Source organism: Eretmochelys imbricata, chromosome 1 (genome assembly GCF_965152235.1).
Source record: "Eretmochelys imbricata isolate rEreImb1 chromosome 1, rEreImb1.hap1, whole genome shotgun sequence".
NCBI classification, from domain to species: Eukaryota; Metazoa; Chordata; order Testudines; family Cheloniidae; genus Eretmochelys; species Eretmochelys imbricata.
In genome coordinates this window covers 332,053,379-332,070,220 of record NC_135572.1, presented here as the reverse complement: position 1 = coordinate 332,070,220, position 16,842 = coordinate 332,053,379, and the positions used below count along the sequence as shown (strand labels likewise).

General features: G+C 44.0%; 1 protein-coding gene across 2 annotated transcripts in view; it reads left to right on the top strand.

Moving 5' to 3' along the window:
- LOC144275810 (B-cell receptor-associated protein 29-like) overlaps positions 1–16,842 on the top strand; it is a 53,962-nt gene that overhangs the window by 3,924 nt on the left and 33,196 nt on the right. For both annotated transcript variants that reach the window (XM_077835352.1, XM_077835351.1), the window contains exons 3-4: positions 8,406–8,506; positions 11,408–11,558. In XM_077835352.1, coding sequence (XP_077691478.1) covers positions 8,406–8,506; positions 11,408–11,558 — 252 coding nt within the window. The remainder of the gene's footprint in view (positions 1–8,405; positions 8,507–11,407; positions 11,559–16,842) is intronic.

Sequence of the window (16,842 nt, the reverse complement as noted above, 5' to 3'; positions counted from 1 at the left end):
GGAAGACTCTCTGAAATAGTTTTATTGTCTTCTCTCTGAAACATTTTTTGGGGGAAGCGTCAAATTCATTGCTTAGGTGATTAAGAAACTGTCAGGTATAGAGTTGCCAGTACTATGCAGTGGTGGGAGGCCAGTGAGGAAGGGGTTAAAGAGATCCTGTGGGCACAGTCAGGTCAAATCCAGTGCCCCTGTGAGGCCCTTCAAACCTGGAGAGGAGCTCCTTCAAAGGGAGGATCCAAACACAGCACAGGATGGCACTCTTAGAGAAGCACAATGGGAACATAGGTCTCCCAAACCCCTTGGAGCAGGGACTGCTTACCAGCAGAGCTGCTGAAGAGCTTCAGCTGCTTGGACCCTCTGGAGAGGTGGAAGGACCATCTTTACTTCATTTTTTTTTTTTTTTAAATCAAATCACAGAGCATGCAGCCTGGGCCCCTAAGGCACTCAAGGTTAGGAATCCAGCTCTCTTTGTAGAGATTATTTACCTTTTGCTTTCTGAGGAAAAATGATTTGAGCCTGGAGTGTTTTGTGGGCTGCAGAACATAACATAAGAACGACCATACTGGGTCAGACCAATGGTCCATCTAGCCCAGTATCCTGTCTTCTGACAGTGGCCAGTGTCAGGTGCCCCAGAAGGAATGAACAGAACAGGTAATCATCAAGTGATCCATCCTCTGTTGCCCATTCCCAGCTTCTGGCAAACAGAGGCTAGGGACACCATCCCTGCCCATTCTGGCTAATAGCTATTGAGGGACCTATTCTCCATGAATTTATCTTGTTCTTTTTTTTTAACCCTGTTATAGCCTTGGCCTTCACAACATTCTCTGGCAAAGAGTTCCACAGGTTGAATGTGCAGTGCCTGAAGAAATACTTCCTTTTGTTTGTTTTAAACCTACTTCCTATTAATTTCATCTGGTTACCTAAATTCACTGTAAGATGCCAAGCGGCCATGCAGCAGTCTATCAAGGGCCACACAGGTGGAAAGAGGCACCCCTCCTCTAGCCCAGCCTAGCCCAGCCCCGCCCCGCTGGAGCTGTCGCAAGAGAGGGCTGGAGGGAGTCCTCTCTCCCTGGGGCAGCCTGCACCCCAAACCTCTCATCCCTAGCCCAGAGCCTGCACCCCCAGCCGGAGCCCTCACCCCCCACACCCCAACCCTCTGTACCAGCCCTGAGCTCCCTCCTGCACCCCGAACCCCTCATCCCTGGCCCCACCATAGAGCTCACCTCCCCCAGCCAGAGCCTGTACCCCAACCCTCTGGCCCAGCCCTGAGCCCTCTCCCACACTCCAAACCCCTTGGCCCCATCCCCTCCATGCATCACCTCCATAATAAAATTCATTCCACACATGCAGGTAAAAAATTAGAGGGTACACTGCTGGTTACCCCTAGTTCTTGTGTTATAAGAAAGAGTAAATAACACTTCCTTATTTACTTTGTCCAGATTTCATAAACTATCCCCCCTTAATCGTCTCTTTTCCAAGCTGAAAAGTCCTAGTCTTATTAATTTCTCCTCATAGAAGGTGTTCCATACCCCTAATAATTTTTGTTGCCATTTTCTGTACCTTTTCCAATTCCATTATACCTTTTTTGAGATGGGACGTCCAGATCTGCACACAATATTCAAGATGTGGGTGTACCATGGATATATAGAGAGGCAATATGATATTTTCTGTCTTATTATCTACCCCTTTTCTAATCATTTCCAACATTTTACAGGATTATTTTGTTTAATTTCTTTATTTTGGATTGCTATTATACCCAGAAGAAAGGGGGAGCTGCCTCCCTAAGACTAACAGCGGAGGGCTCCACTTCAGACTCCGAATAGGCAGTACAGCAATGCCTACAGCCAGAGAAGGATGTCTGGGACAAGAGAGGTGACCACTCTCATCCCAAGGGGGTGTCTTAGAAATACAACCTATGACATGGTGGAGAATGTGGGCATTTGCTTCCTAATCCGACACAAGGGTAAACTGGGGGAGATTGAAAGCCCATGCACGTGAGAGATAGACAAACCCAAGCAGCATGGATCCAGAGCAGTGGTGCAAGTGGCTAACAGAGAGCCAGCAACAACAGGCAACTCAGTAACAACAGCTCCTTCAGCAGCTATTGCAACAGTGGGGTGCCCCACAACAGCTGCAGATGAGCCAACATCATCAGCTGCTATGAGAGATGACAACCAAGCAGAAGGACCTGCAACAAAACCTGGTACAATAGTGATTGATGGGCCTACAACCTGATGGGGCAGCTGGGGTTCAGCAGTTGGCCGTGAGCCCAGGGCCAGTGCTGCCACTGGTATATATGAAGCTGATTGAAACAGGTCCTGATGTCAAGAAAGATGTCCACTTTAGAGCAGATGGCAGTGGCCTCCCAATGGCCTCCAGAACATTGGACCCTGCCCAGTACAGGCAGACTACCAAGGGCGTGACCCAGTGGCTGCACAGAATTATACACTGGTTAAGGCTGCCATCCTGGACTTTTTCTATATTAGTGAAGAGAGACACAGGTGCTGCTTGCAGTCAGAAACATATTTGTCGGGAACATGGCTACAGTGGGTGGCCCAGAAATTGAAGGACCATTTGCTGGTGGTGGTTGCAGCCAGAGGAGCAAACTGGAACTCAGGTGGATGAGTTAATAATGGTTGAGCAGTTCATATGAATAATTCCCACTGGGGGACCACCCAGGGTCTTTAACTAAGGTGATGGAAAACTTGATGGCTGTTGAGGAACCTCCAGGGATTTGGGGGAAGGACATGCTTGGGCTAGAAAGCTGACCAGTCTGATGTGAAGCCCAGTCAGGAGATGTCCCTGATCAGCAGAAGATGTCAAGTATGTGCCCTTTCCGTTAAGATGACACCTCCTCATCCTAACTCTGAGCAATTCACAGCGACAGGTGAGGAACAGACTGGACAAAGCGTAACCAAGGCAGTTGGTCCCTGTCCCAGCTACTGAGACTAAGTACGGATTTAAATGCCAAACACACCTACAACAGGCAGGGTTGTCCTTGGTCAAGAAAATGGGCTCACACCATGACATGGTAACTTGTTTCTTGTGTGGGCAGCTAAGAACCCAAGAGAATGCCCCCTTATGGAGTAAGAGTGTGCCGAGGTATGGACAGCAAAGAATAGCATAGAAGTAAGGACCCACCAAAATAACGGACCAGGAGGACAATAGTGTAGTGTCAGTTGGATTCAGGATGTGGCCAGACTTTGGTACAGATTCCCTTAGTCTCACCTGAGGTCCCTTTTACCCTGACCATCTTCCTCCAGTGCATAAATGGGGATGTGAAGGCCTACTCCAGAAGACTGTGTCGGCATACGGATACGCTCCCAGTGGCTATATCCTCAGTGCTGGTCTACCGTGTCGCTACTGGCTGGGATTGGTGGTACTTTCGGGAAATTATCCACAAGTTAGGAAAACCAGAGACCGCAACCACTGACCTAGTGTCAACACCTAGGGTTGTTCCTGGACTGGTAGAACTAGCTGAGTTAAGAGAACCAGAGGATCTCTATGAGAGGAGTTTGAGGCCCACTGGACACCCATCCAGGATGCAGACAGGCAGTAGCCAGTGGATGACTGTTGCCAGATTTAGAAGCCCTGACTCATGATGCAAGTTTTGTCTGTGAACCGGAGGGAGGCGGGGAATCCTACACTGAGCAGGGCTTATGATCAAATTCCTGTTTGTAAATGTTGAAATTTTGATGTCGGAGGCAGTGGTTCCATTTCATAATCTGTGAAGTATGCCTATAGCAAGTTGAATGCAATAAACAGACTGAGGAGGTAAAGATCCAGTTATTGGTACCTCCGTTATACAACCGGGCACTCCTACAGCTAGCTCATGACATCCTATCTGATGGGCACTTTGGACAAGGTTTTCTCCCGGTCTATGTATTGACTCATTTCTGCTGGCCCACTGACCACCATTAGCTCAGAGAATACTGGGTCTCTTGTCCATAGTACCATTTAACTACCCCAAAGGCTCCTTTGATCTCATTCGCCCGATCAAAACTCCCTTAAGGCAAATCAAGACTGATCCTGTAAAACTCCTAGAGTAAAGTGTGGTGGGCAAGGAACTCTTGCTTGTGATCCTGGCCATCCCCACTACACTACACAAAGGCAACAGCACTTGCCCTGGAACTTTGAGCAAGGATTCCCCCCCCCCCCCCCCATACTGACCAATCAAGGGACCAACTTTTCATCCCACTTAATGGAGGACTTATGCTCCCTATTGAAGATCAAGTCTCCAAAGACTTATGTCTACCATCCGCAAACAGATGGATTAGTTGAGAGATTCAACAAAACCCTTAAAGTGATGCTAAAAAACAATTTCTGTCCTCTGATCCCAAGTATTGGGACCAATTACCCAGTACTTCCTCCCTTCTTGTTTGTCATAAGGGAGGTACCCCAAGGTTCCACTGCATTCTCTCCCTTTGGTCTGTTTATACAGGTGACAGCCTTGAGGAATATTTGACCTCCTATATGAGGGCTGGGAACACCATGGCCAGATGATATCCAGTATGGCCCAGTATGTTCTCCATGTCAGGGAGTGCCTCGAGTCTGGGAGTTTTGCTTGTGAAAACCTGTTGGCGGGAGGGGGGAGCTTGCAAGAACAAACATAACCAGGATGCATGCCTACTGACCTTCCAACCTGGGTAATGAGTACTTTTGCTACTCCCTAGCATGGAATCCATAGTGCTAGCCAGGTGGCAAGTGGCTTTTGAAGTGGTTTTTCAGTTAGCCTTGTGGACTACAAAGTCTGCCTGCCTGGCAGGAGGGAAGAAACCAGTGTTTCCCGTGAGAACCTGCATAAACCTTGGAAAACCAGGGAAGGGATGTTTAATGCTTCTCACCTACCAGAACCCAAACTGGGGTTTCAAGCCCCCGTTTACCAAGAGTCTGCACAAGTGCAGATGGGTGCCAGTTTCCTAAACAAAGAGCCTAGGTTTTACATCTCGTTGAGGCCTTCTGCAATGTATTCTCCACTGCACCCAGATGGAATTGACTAATACACCACCATATCAAGACAACATACCCTATGCCACAAGTGGATGAGCTGTTGAAACATTTAGGAGCTGCCAAGTATCTCACTACAGTAGATTTTACTTCGCTGCTGAATCACAAGGAAAAACAGCCTTCCTGATACCCCTTAGGGTCTTCCACTTCCAGACAGTGCTTTTTGGCTTGCATGGAACAGCTGCAACATTTAATGGACAAGGTTCTCAGACCTCATCAGCAGTATGCCATTGCATATTTGGACAATATATATAGCAACAACTGAGATGATTATGTGCGGCAAGTACAAGCTCTTTTCAGTTGCTGGCTGAGGGGTGAGGGCTCACGGCCAATCTGGCCAATCAATAAGTTAGTTACTTGGGTCATAATGAGGGAGGAAGCCAACCTGAGCCATTGATTATTATAGTGTAGGCATTGTCAGCATGTTCCATTCTCTAAACAAAGAAAGAGGTAAGATGCTTTCTTGAACTAGCTAGGTGATTTGTCCCTGGCTTTTACCACTATCGGGACCCCTCTGATGGATCTAATAAAAGGTGGTAGTCCAAAGAGAGTCCACCAGAAAGACAACTGTTAGAAGACTTATAACACCCTGAAAAAACAGTTTTTACAAAAGCCAGTTCTCTTCACTCCATAGCACATAGCAGCCTATGGAGAATTTCAGCTCAAAGAAATTTAAGAAAGCTATGCATAACTGAAAAAGGTATTCTGGAAGTTAAACTAAACTATAGTGATAATCTGTAGAAAGAAAGCTGCTGTATGGATGTCATTACAGGTTGAATAAGAATATCTGGTTTTATGATGTACGCAGATATTCACTGTGAATTAAAACATTAAACCCAGTTTCATTTATGCTGTAACTAGGATTTCAGTTGTCTTCCCAGTTGATGAGTAATTCATTAACCCACAATACTACTAGCTCCCAGTATTCATTCAAATGTTAAACATAATGCTTGATATATTATAGCACAAATGAGCCAGAGTATAATGGGATATATTGGGCTCTTCTAGTGTCCAATTTATTTTGTGCTAGCTCTGAGGTTGATTTGCAGCATTCAGGTCTCTTAAAACATTATTTTGAAAGAACAAAATCCTTTTTTGATTTAAATTACATGTTTAATTATCTCGTTGACAAAACTGTCACAGTAATCTTGCTGGATCAAAGATGACGTTTAGCACTTGTGACAATACCTTTGGGCAGTGGCTTTCAAGTTGTGCTCTGCAAAGCACTTTTGGATGGTCTTGTGAGCTGTGTGTGTACCTGCTTTAACTGCTGTGACAGTTGAAGCAAGAAGTGGTCCTATTGTTCTTGAAAGTTTCAGTTACTCAGGCCTTGTCTACACTGGCACTTTACAGCACTACAACTCTCTCCCAGCGCTGGTGCCACGACTGGTGCCGCAGCTAGCGGGGACATGCCCTCGCTTGTCTGTTCAAGCAGCGCTCCTGTGTGCCTGTGCTTGTTTGGGTTAATGAACAGATATTAAAATCCTGATAATAAGCAAAACTTCCTGTCCGGTGAGTATATTAAAAATACCAAAATACAAATATCTGGACGGATGGAACCAAGCTGCCAAGTGACCCATAACAGAGGAATTGCCATATTGGATCAGATCAGTGGTCAGTATCTACTGCTTTTGAGGAATCAAATGTCTGGAATAACCTGTGCACAGAAGAAGTTTCCTCCTAATAAATCCCTTCCAAAACTTTTTTTGGGAGGGCAGGGGGGTGGATGAGGGGGAGAGAATGTCCACGTTTATACTGTTATAACCTGGGAAGATCACAGCATTGTGACTATAGGCAGTGAAAGGAAGTTAGTGAATTCCTACTCCTGGTGAGAAACAAGCAGATACAGTGGGTGGAGGGCATCACATTAAAGTAAACTTATTTTATCTTGTGCTTATCTAATATTTATGTAACTTAATGTTATAGTTGACATAGGGCAGCACTGGCAAGGCAGCTGTTCCTGAGAGGGTCTCTATCTTAAGTGGTCCAGCATATAAAAATTGAGAATTTCTGCTTTTGGGATTCAACCTTTAGTCTCTCCTTTAAGAATCACATATCTGCCTTAAATCATTTTTTTTAAATTAGCACAACTTCTGAGCATCTTCTGCATATAATGGAAATTTGTTATATTTATATGATATTTATTTGGATAATATTGCACAAAATTTTTTAAATCCTTCACCTGAGGATTGATGAAGAGATTCCTCTCCTTGAAGAGACTTCCCATTACTTTCAAGAGGATTTGGATCAAGTCCTTAGTAAGATGCAAACCAACAGAACACACACAACCTAACAAAATACAAATTTTAAAAATATTTGTGCATCATAATTATTTTCTGATGAAATCCTCTGGCTCAAACATTGAATAATTCTCAGATGATAAACCACTACTAGATTTGGGCCAAATAATCTAGTGATGTAAATTGGCATAGCTCCTTTGCAATCAGCAGAGCTATGCCAGTTTACACCAGCAGAAAATAGGGCCTTCTGTCTTCCAGTTTCTCTCTTACTGGTTTGCAGTTCATTTAAACATTCCAGACTTCTTCTGTTGTACTCTTTGCTTTGAAAATCTGAAGTTTTTGCAGATCTGTCCATTAATGCTGAATGACTAAATAAAACAAAGCCATGACATTCATCATCCAAGACCACTGTTTTTTAAACATTATTTGGCGGGGTGAGGGGTTTGTTTCCATTTTCCAGAGAATGGCTTCCATAGTGTATACATCTTTACTCTTGACCAGAGATGTTAACTCCCTCCCCTAAAATGTAAACCCAAGAGTAGGATACATCTCTTCATTTTTAAGGAGGAATGAGGTGCCCAGTGGGGAATTGCTCAATGAGGTGGAGAGCTTTTTCGTTGTTAAAAGATGTGCCCTCTGGCAAGGAATCACTCTGGCAGAATGAGTTACAGCCACTATTTTTTGTCAATTTATTTCATTTTAATGTGGGGATCTTATGATTTACAGATGTCTTTTCAGGTGAGTTAGGAAAAAGCTTATTTGCAGGTAGCTAAAAATTAAATGGCACACTATGGATTATGCATTTTCCCCTGAAGTTCTCTGTTCTGTAATGGGTGTAGAGCATACAAGTAGTAAAGCTAAGTTTATAGGCAAAAGAATCTACAGTTGAAAAATAGCTAATATTTTTGTAACAGATTTTTTTTTTCAATATGAATAAACACAGTTTGTAACCTTTTCTGTTTTGGGGTTTAAGAGAAGTTAAATTGGGTTGTAGGCAAAACTGTAGTTAGCTCAACACTGTTAAATTGCAGTTGAAAGAGTTGTTACTAGATCTTGCTGATTGGTTATTATGAATTAATATTATTGATAAACTCTTGTATAAGGTGATCATCTTCTAATGTTTAATTTTTGGGGGATTAACACAATGCTATTTTACAGATGGCAGAAGATCTTTGTGATTCCAGTATGGAATAAAATAGCAAATTATTGGAATAAGGCATTCCTAACAATAATCGTTCTACTGATTGTTTTGTTTCTTGGTAAGTAGTAAATCTTTCTTCTTGTGTGTTGAAAATTGCTTAGAGGGTACACAGGGTCCATGGGCAATAGATAAACAGAGTACAAACTGAACATGACTAGAAACATTCTTGATATTCTTTAAATTTCAGTTCAAACACTTTTTTGGAGGTGGTACATTTAAACTTTTGTGTGCAGACTTAGTAACACATACGCAATAGTACAGTATTGTGATGATGCAGGAGAACAAATGGAACTTCAGCCAGACCACTTGTTGTCGTGCCATCAGAAATTACAAGCCAAGTATGATTAAGATACGTAAGTCGTTGGATGGTAGATTTCCAAGGAACGCTTAAGTGCTGGTAGGAAGATGGTTCAGTAGGTGGCACTCTTTCTCTGGACTAAAAGAAAAGGGAGGACTTGTGGCACCTTAGAGACTAACCAATTTATTTGAGCGTAAGCTTTCGTGAGCTACAGCTCACTTCATCGGATGCATCCGATGAAGTGAGCTGTAGCTCACGAAAGCTTACGCTCAAATAAATTGGTTAGTCTCTAAGGTGCCACAAGTACTCCTTTTCTTTTTGCGGATACAGACTAACACGGCTGCTACTCTGAAACCTTTCTCTGGACTGACATTGAAATAATGTCCCAGAACGATGGGGAAAAGGCAGTGTTCTGTTGGAGGTGCTTTTTCTCAGTCTAGGCATAAAACTGAGATGCTGGCCACAGCTGGTTTTGAGGGGGAAAAAAACATTGGAACCTTAGAATAGCATCAAAGTCTAGTGAAATCTGAGCTTGGGCAATAACATTCTGCATGGCTAAATTCATTGTACTTCTGTCACAAATTACTCTGCGGGGTTTCTGTGTGCTGATGAACATCTACTGTCTTTGGTGATGGAAGTGATTCTTTTGCATGAGAAGGAGAGGAGATAAGTTAGTAAAATGCTTTGAGGTGAAAAATGTTATGTAATTCTAAATGACTTTAAACAAAGTGAAACTGACTAGATTTACTGTCTAGGATGAATGAAAGAAATGCAAGAAGTAAACTTCAAAAAGAAAACTAGACTGGAAAATGTTCTTTTTAATAAACTAACTTGTAGTAATGCAAGTACAGACATCTAAAATATAAATAATATTAAAGTGCCTATTCTAGAAGACCTCCAGAAACCTTAACTAGATATTGTGGAGAATGTCAATACAATAGAAAAAATTGGTGGATTTTTATTTTCCTCCCTGAGCTCCAACTGGAAAGATTGCGAGTAAAGTTTGGTCAAACTTTTTGTTAAGGAAAAGCAGATTTGAGCTGAAATTAAATATGGGGTATCCTTGTGAAACTGTAATACAGCTGTCTTAAGGCAAGGCCTGAACATTCCCATGGCATAAAAGGATGGAAATTGGTTTGATCTTTTCAGTTTGAATACATTCAATATAAAGTTTAACTCCAGAACTTCTTACAAGTTATGTGCATGTAGAAAAAGAAGGTTATTATAATGGTAGCTTGTATGTAGTGACATGCAGATGCTTTGCTGTAAAGTGAAATGCAGCAGCAGATTAACAACACACAGTGTTGATACTTCAGAGTTTTAGGACAGGAAGTGAAAGGTACCTTTACCTTGGAAGTGATATGTTAGGTAATCAGAATTTGATACTTGAAATCTGACTGGGAAACTAGGATTAATATCTTACTCTTTAAAAAAGTGGGTTTTATGATGACCCCAAGTTTTGTCTCCAAAAGATGGCGAATCCAGCAGCAAATCATCACATAACACGATGATGAGGGAATTGGTTCAATAATGCATTGGAGGGAAGAATGTGACTTGCTGAATTGCCAGCATCATCCCCTACACTGTCTATGTGCTCCTGGGAGGTCTCCCATTCCAATATTAATTTAGCCCAACCTGGCTTAATGCTTATGTACACTTGAGATGCCACTTCAGCACAGCTGCAATGATTTACTGTAGACAGTACCTCTGATGATGGGAGGGGGTTCTCCCATTGGTATCAGTAATCCACCTCCCCTAGAGGCAGTAGTAGGTCAAGGGAAGAAGTCCTCCTCAACCTAGCACTGTCTACAAGGGGACTTAGGTCACCTTCACGAAATCACTCAGTGGTGTATATTTTTCACACCCCTGAGTGACTGAGCTGGGTCGATCTAATTTTCTTGTATAGACCAGCTCTTAGTTTCAGATGCTGCTGATTGCAGCCAAGGCTGTTGGCCACTTACGTTTCATAGGAAAAGATGGTAAATTAACATACTTCGCCCACACTGTATTTAGACACTATTTACAATAGTACAACTCATCTGAAAGGATTTTTTGTATACGTTAGTGAATGTGAATAAATTTCATTATGTTTGATTGGGCTCCAGTAAATACTTTTTTCATAGTTACAGTGTAAAGGAAATATAAACATTGCTTCTGTCTGATCAAATCTTAATTTGAACCATATATGCAACATCTACTTAGCAAGAGAAATCCTTAGGGAATGGGAGGGAGATCCGTTTTTGCTTTTCTCACTGCTCGCTAAGCAACTGGAATCTGGTCTGCGTTGGCAGTATCAGAAGTCATTACCATCTGATGTGACTCTGCTAGTGTTTGTGGAATGATTTTTTTGCCTTGGTCCAGTTCCTAATGGGCAGGTACAAAAGATACCATCATAGCTGGTACTATTGTATCTAGTCAGAGGACCGTGATCTAGCATGGTGACTGAACTACCTAATCACTCCACAATGATTCCTTCCGGTGGGTCAGGCACATTTCAAGGGCCGTTGAAGTTGGTACTGCCACTAAAGGGATTTTGCTTCTTTTGTGGACTGAAGAGACTGCATATATTTCTAGAGCTCTGTCTTACACAGTAGCCTAATACACTGAGCCACAAACGCACATTAAAAAACAAGACAAAACAATTTTTGTTTTTGTTTTCAGATGCTATTAGAGAAGTGAAGAAATACTCAACTGCACATGGGACCGAAAAGGCTGCAAATATCAACCCCAATGCCTATGATCATATTCAGATGAAACTTTTTAGGTCACAAAGAAACCTTTACATCTCTGGATTCTCTCTGTTTCTCTGGCTGTAAGTATAAAATTTACTATTCCAATTTGTGGACAGTGTCTCTCGTACAATAAATACTGTACAAGGCAGTAACAAGAAGATCAGAAAGCTGGATGGACAGATTTATAAGAAAAGATTGAAAGAGCTAAATAGGGATGGCTTGGCTAAGATAGTATAAATGCTAAAAGTGAAAAGGAATTACTGAATGTAATATACACAGATATAACTAGAAAAGGAAAATTTGGGGTGACCATTAGGAGAAACATCTCAGTCAAGCAGTTATTTGGCAGCAGGTATTTCCATGGGGAAGTTGTAGGAGCCCAATCTTGAGACTTTAAATCTAGACTAGATAGGATAATAGAAAATGTATTTTAGGGAACAGACTTGGACTTGCAGTACGATGGGACTAGATAATCTCTCTGACTTCTATAACTGTTGATTTCCTTCTTGGAATTTGTCAGTTATGAGTATTTTTTTTTTTTTAACTGCAGATTTGCAGTAAATAAGTTACAGCACCATTAAAATAATTCTAGTAGTCAGCATGTTGGTATTGAGAACCTAGGCTCAACTCTAACTTGACTGTTTCACTGAAACTCAGCAAGAGCTTGGATCTTTAGGAGCAATATTCCCAGCCTCCAAGACAGACTGCATATGCTTGGCTATTGAGCACTTTCTGAGAGATGGCTAACCACTATATCCTTTTCAGCAGGTTTAAGTGGTTATGCAGCTAATAACACAGATCAGTGTAAATTTCTGAGTGAATGTTTGTGTTAACAATAGTAGCTAGCCCATTTATGTTAAGGAAAGATGGGCAGAGCCTACCTAGAATTAAAGACCCACCCACTAAATCAAGGGAGGGGGCCACAGGACCAAGGATCAACTAATTCCATGAAACAAATAATGAAAAGAACAGGAGTGCCTGTCCTTGATTTAAAACAAAGGCAACAGATGGGGACATTGAGTAGTGAATCTAGTCAGTGCCCACTACTCAGTTAAAGCAGTCAAAGGAGTTGACATATGCCACCGAGAGGAACTCTGCCCAAATACCTGAGACACATAGGTACCAAAAGTAGGCATCACAGTTATAGAGAACCTCTTTGTCAAGCTGCTTCTTCCTGGACTGATGTATGGCTCTTGGCCAGTGCCGGTAGGAAGTTGACTGAAAGGTCCTGTTACATCATCAGGTCATAGACAAGGAGTTAATAAAGGAGAAGATATGGAGAAAGGTGCAGCCAGAATCTCAGCAGGAGGTTGTGGAGGAGCCAGAAGAGAGGCTGCAACCTGGTCTGTGGAAGTAGGCATGGTCTAGGGTCTCGCGGGGGACAAATACTGCGTTCCATGAACTGTGCCCGCAGAATGCCTGTGCTCACTGCTCCATGGAGGAGCCCCCAGATTAAGTCCTCAGTGGACCATGGAACCACGGTGGAATGAAAGCTGGTGCACTGGGAACCCCACCCTCTGCAGGGGGTAAAAGGTCTGACCACTTTGTATCAGGGTGAGACATGCTAGTGAGGAAGTGGATGGTGTGAAGAAAGCATAAGCTGTTCTTGAGTTACTGTTCAGAGGTGGATTGCCTGGATATCGTTCCCCCTACTCAAGTGGGGCATGGAGGTGAGGGAGAGGCCCAATTTCTGAAGTCTGAACAGTCCTGGGATAGCGATGGGCATGGAGAACCTTCTCACAGCACGAATTTGAGATAAGCAAGAGAGGCAGGGAGCAAAGCAGCCTTCACCTCTGGAACCTCGTGGGGACATAGCGGGTTGACAGCCTCATGCACTGGACAAGCAGTGTTGGATCCACCAGTCCCACCGAGCACAGTCGAGGAAGTCTCAGATTCTGATGACATTAGTCAGGCTGGTCCTTCAGCGCACCAGGGGAACCATATTCACCTATGAATGAAGATGAGAGTTGTGCAGCAGGGGCTTGAGGAAGATGCCTCTCCCCATCTCCACAGCGGCCACAATGCACTTCTTTGCAGAGCTTCCAAGTCCTGAGAAGGTCTGGTAAAAATAACAGTACCTCAGAGAGATCTTGGGTTAGAGACCCTCCCCCAAGGTGGTTATGAAAGCTTCCACAATTGTTGCTAAGTTGATAGCTCTACAGACTGAAATATTTTCTTTCAATTGAAAACTCTTATTTTAACCTATAGAACACAAGTCACAATAGCACAATCTCATTACCTCGTCTTGCTTCTACCCTGCCCTGGAGGGACCACATCTAAGGATGAAAGGATGGTTAATTGTTCATGATTCCTTGGCCTCTGTGCTAGGACTATCAACAAGGGGCTCAACTTAATTTTTTGGGCCCAACTTGGTTTTTTACATTAATTTATTTCAACTCATGAAGCTCTGTAGGTGCCTGTTTCATGATTTGGGAGCCCATTATCTCATTTTTATATACACAATAGTAAACATGATAGAATATAATCTTATCTCTGCCACCTGAATATGAATGGGATGTATAGTAAAAAAGTGAGTGCGATACAACAAACTCATTCAACTAAACCTGTCCATCTCAAAAAGTAAGAGGAAGTGGGAAAAGATGAACTCTACTCCATGCCTAAGTGTATGTCTACGCTACAAACTTTAAGTTGACATCCAGCTGCCACAATAATTAAGTCAGAAGTGCATTTCCACACGAAACTAAGTGGAGCGTGTCCCACTAGCAGTGCTTGTATTGATGCTGATAGCAGTATACCATGGGTAGCTATCCCACAGTGCAACTCCCCATGGGGTTTTGGGAAGGGCTTTCAATGACTCATGGAACCAAAACATTTTCATGGGGGAACTGGGATCCTGGCTTCAGCGTCCCATGGTGCATCCTCCTCCCCCGCATCTCAACTGCAACGGATAACATTTCATGCCTTTTTTCAAAACACTGACAAAGCTGCATGTGCGCCATCTCCTGAGAAGCCTGGATCCCGCTCAGCAGTGACTATTGTGAGGATTACAAACACCACGCGCCTTATCTTGCAGTATTTTCAGAGCGACGAGAGGAGTCGCTGAATGGAACATGGCAATGTCCTTCAAGCAGCCATGCTGGAAGCCATAGAACGAAACAATTCCCGATTGCTGCTGGCAGTCGTACAGCAGCTGAACACAATGGAGCGTCGTTTCTGACCCAGAAACAAGTGCTGACTGGTGGGATCACTTTGTTATGTAGTTATGGGATGACTATCAGTGGCTGCAGAACTTTGTATGTGCAAGGCCGCTTTCCAGGAGCTGCGTGCAGGGCTCCCAACAGCCCTGCAGCACAGCAACACTAAAATGAGATGTGCTCTGACAGAGAAAAAGCAAGTGGCAATCACTGTGTGGAAGCTTGCAATGCCAGACTTTTACCGGTCAGTAGGGAATCAATTTTGATTTGGTAAATCCATGGTGGGGACTGTTGTGATCCAAATATTCAGGGCCATTAATTGCATGTTTTGTTGAGGGTAGTGAGTCCCTTGGCAATATGCAGGACGTATTGGATGGTTTTGCTGCAGTGGGGTTCCCTAGCTGCAGTAGGGCAATAGGGATATGCATGCCATCTATCTTGGCACCAGACCACCTTGCCAAAGAGTACATAAACAGAAAAGGGTACTTTTCTCCCCATTCCTGCTGAAGCCCTGAGCCCCGGCAGGCACGCCCCTCGGGGCTGAAGCCCTGAGCAGGCACCTACTGTGAGGCTGAAAGCCCGAGACACCCCTCCCTATTTGGCAGAAGCCAGAGGCGACACGTGGAGAGGGGCACATGGAATCACGTGCCCCCCCAGATTTTTGCCAGGGTTTGCTGGACCTGCTTGGTCACCTGGTGCTACCAGGCCCCCTACCTGCATGGCAGCTGCGGGAGCTGGCAAACTGGGAGCTGCATCTGTGGGCAGAAGCAGCAGCAAATAGCAGGGAACTGCACGGAGAGCTGTTGTTTGTTGCTGTCTCTCCCCACGGAGCTAAAGCAGCGACCCCTCCCGATAGCTCCCAGAAAAAAGCGTAATGTGGGAATCATGTGCACTATTGTTTGCAGTCCGAGTAATTGAAATGAAAACTGCCACCATCTCCCCTAGGTGACCTTAGCTGATATCATCCTCCTGAGGGTAGCAGAGGCAGCAAGGGAACAGATGCTGCAATGATGCCAGCAGAAGTAATATTGGAGTGGTGTGGGAAAGTGCCCTACTGTGGTGGAAGAAATAAGGCCCCCCCCACCCTACCCTCCCGAAACCTTCTACAACAGATTGCAGAATACCTCCATGAATCTTTCCTGGAGATCTCTATGGAGGATTCCCAGGCCATCCCTCTGCACATAAACAGTTTTATCCATGGGGCTCCCTCTGCCTAGCTGGTGCAGCCACTGGGAAGCAGATAGCCACTGTTCCTCATCATTTTAAAAAAAAAATAAACAAGAGTATAAGAAAATGTGACCCCAAAATATTAGCTGGAGTTGCATACTCACCAGAGATGCCTTCCCCGGCATCAAACTTGACCACGATGCTGTTCTGTGACTGGCTGGATCGTTCCTGGGTTTCAAACAGCTCCTGGCTTTCTGGGCGAATGGATCCGCTACTCACTTGTTTCCATTCTCCTCTTCCTCATCCTAGTCCAAGACCAACTCAGTGTTGCCTGTGGTGGCCTAGGACTCCAATTCCTCAGAGGTATCCAGGCTGCTATTGGGGTCGTTGATGGGAATTGCACGTAGGTTATTTTAGAAGTGGCATGTCTGCGCTGCAAAACCAGAATGACTGTTTCTCTCTTTTCTTCTGGTATGCCTGCTGAAGCTCTTTAATTTTCACGCAGAACTGCTGCATGTCCCTAGTGTAGCCCTTGTCCCCAGTGCCACACGCAATCTTTTCATAGATGTCTACATTTCTACGGCTGGATCGGAGCTGTGCCTCTACAGACTCCTCGTCACACAGACCAATAAGATCCACCACCTCCTGTGTACTCCAGACTGGAGCGCGTTTGGGACGTTGAATCACCATGATCCACTTGGCTGGTGAGCTCTCCATGCTGAACAGACAGGAAATGGGAATTCAAAAGTTCTTGGTGCTTTAACAGGAGAGGTGCTGTTTCCTGTGTACCTAGCTGTTGAGCAACAAAGTTGAAAACGTTCACCAGAACAGTCACAGTGGAGTATTGTGGGATACCTCATGGACGCCAATAAAGTCGACGTAAGCAACACTGTCTACGCTGCCTCTTCGTCGACCTAACATTGATTTAAGCACTACGCCCCCTGCAGAGATGGGAGTAGTTAAGTCAATGAAGCAGGCAAGTTACATCAGCAGAATGGACCTGGTAGTGTAGACACAAACTTTTTGATCGATGTAAGCTGCC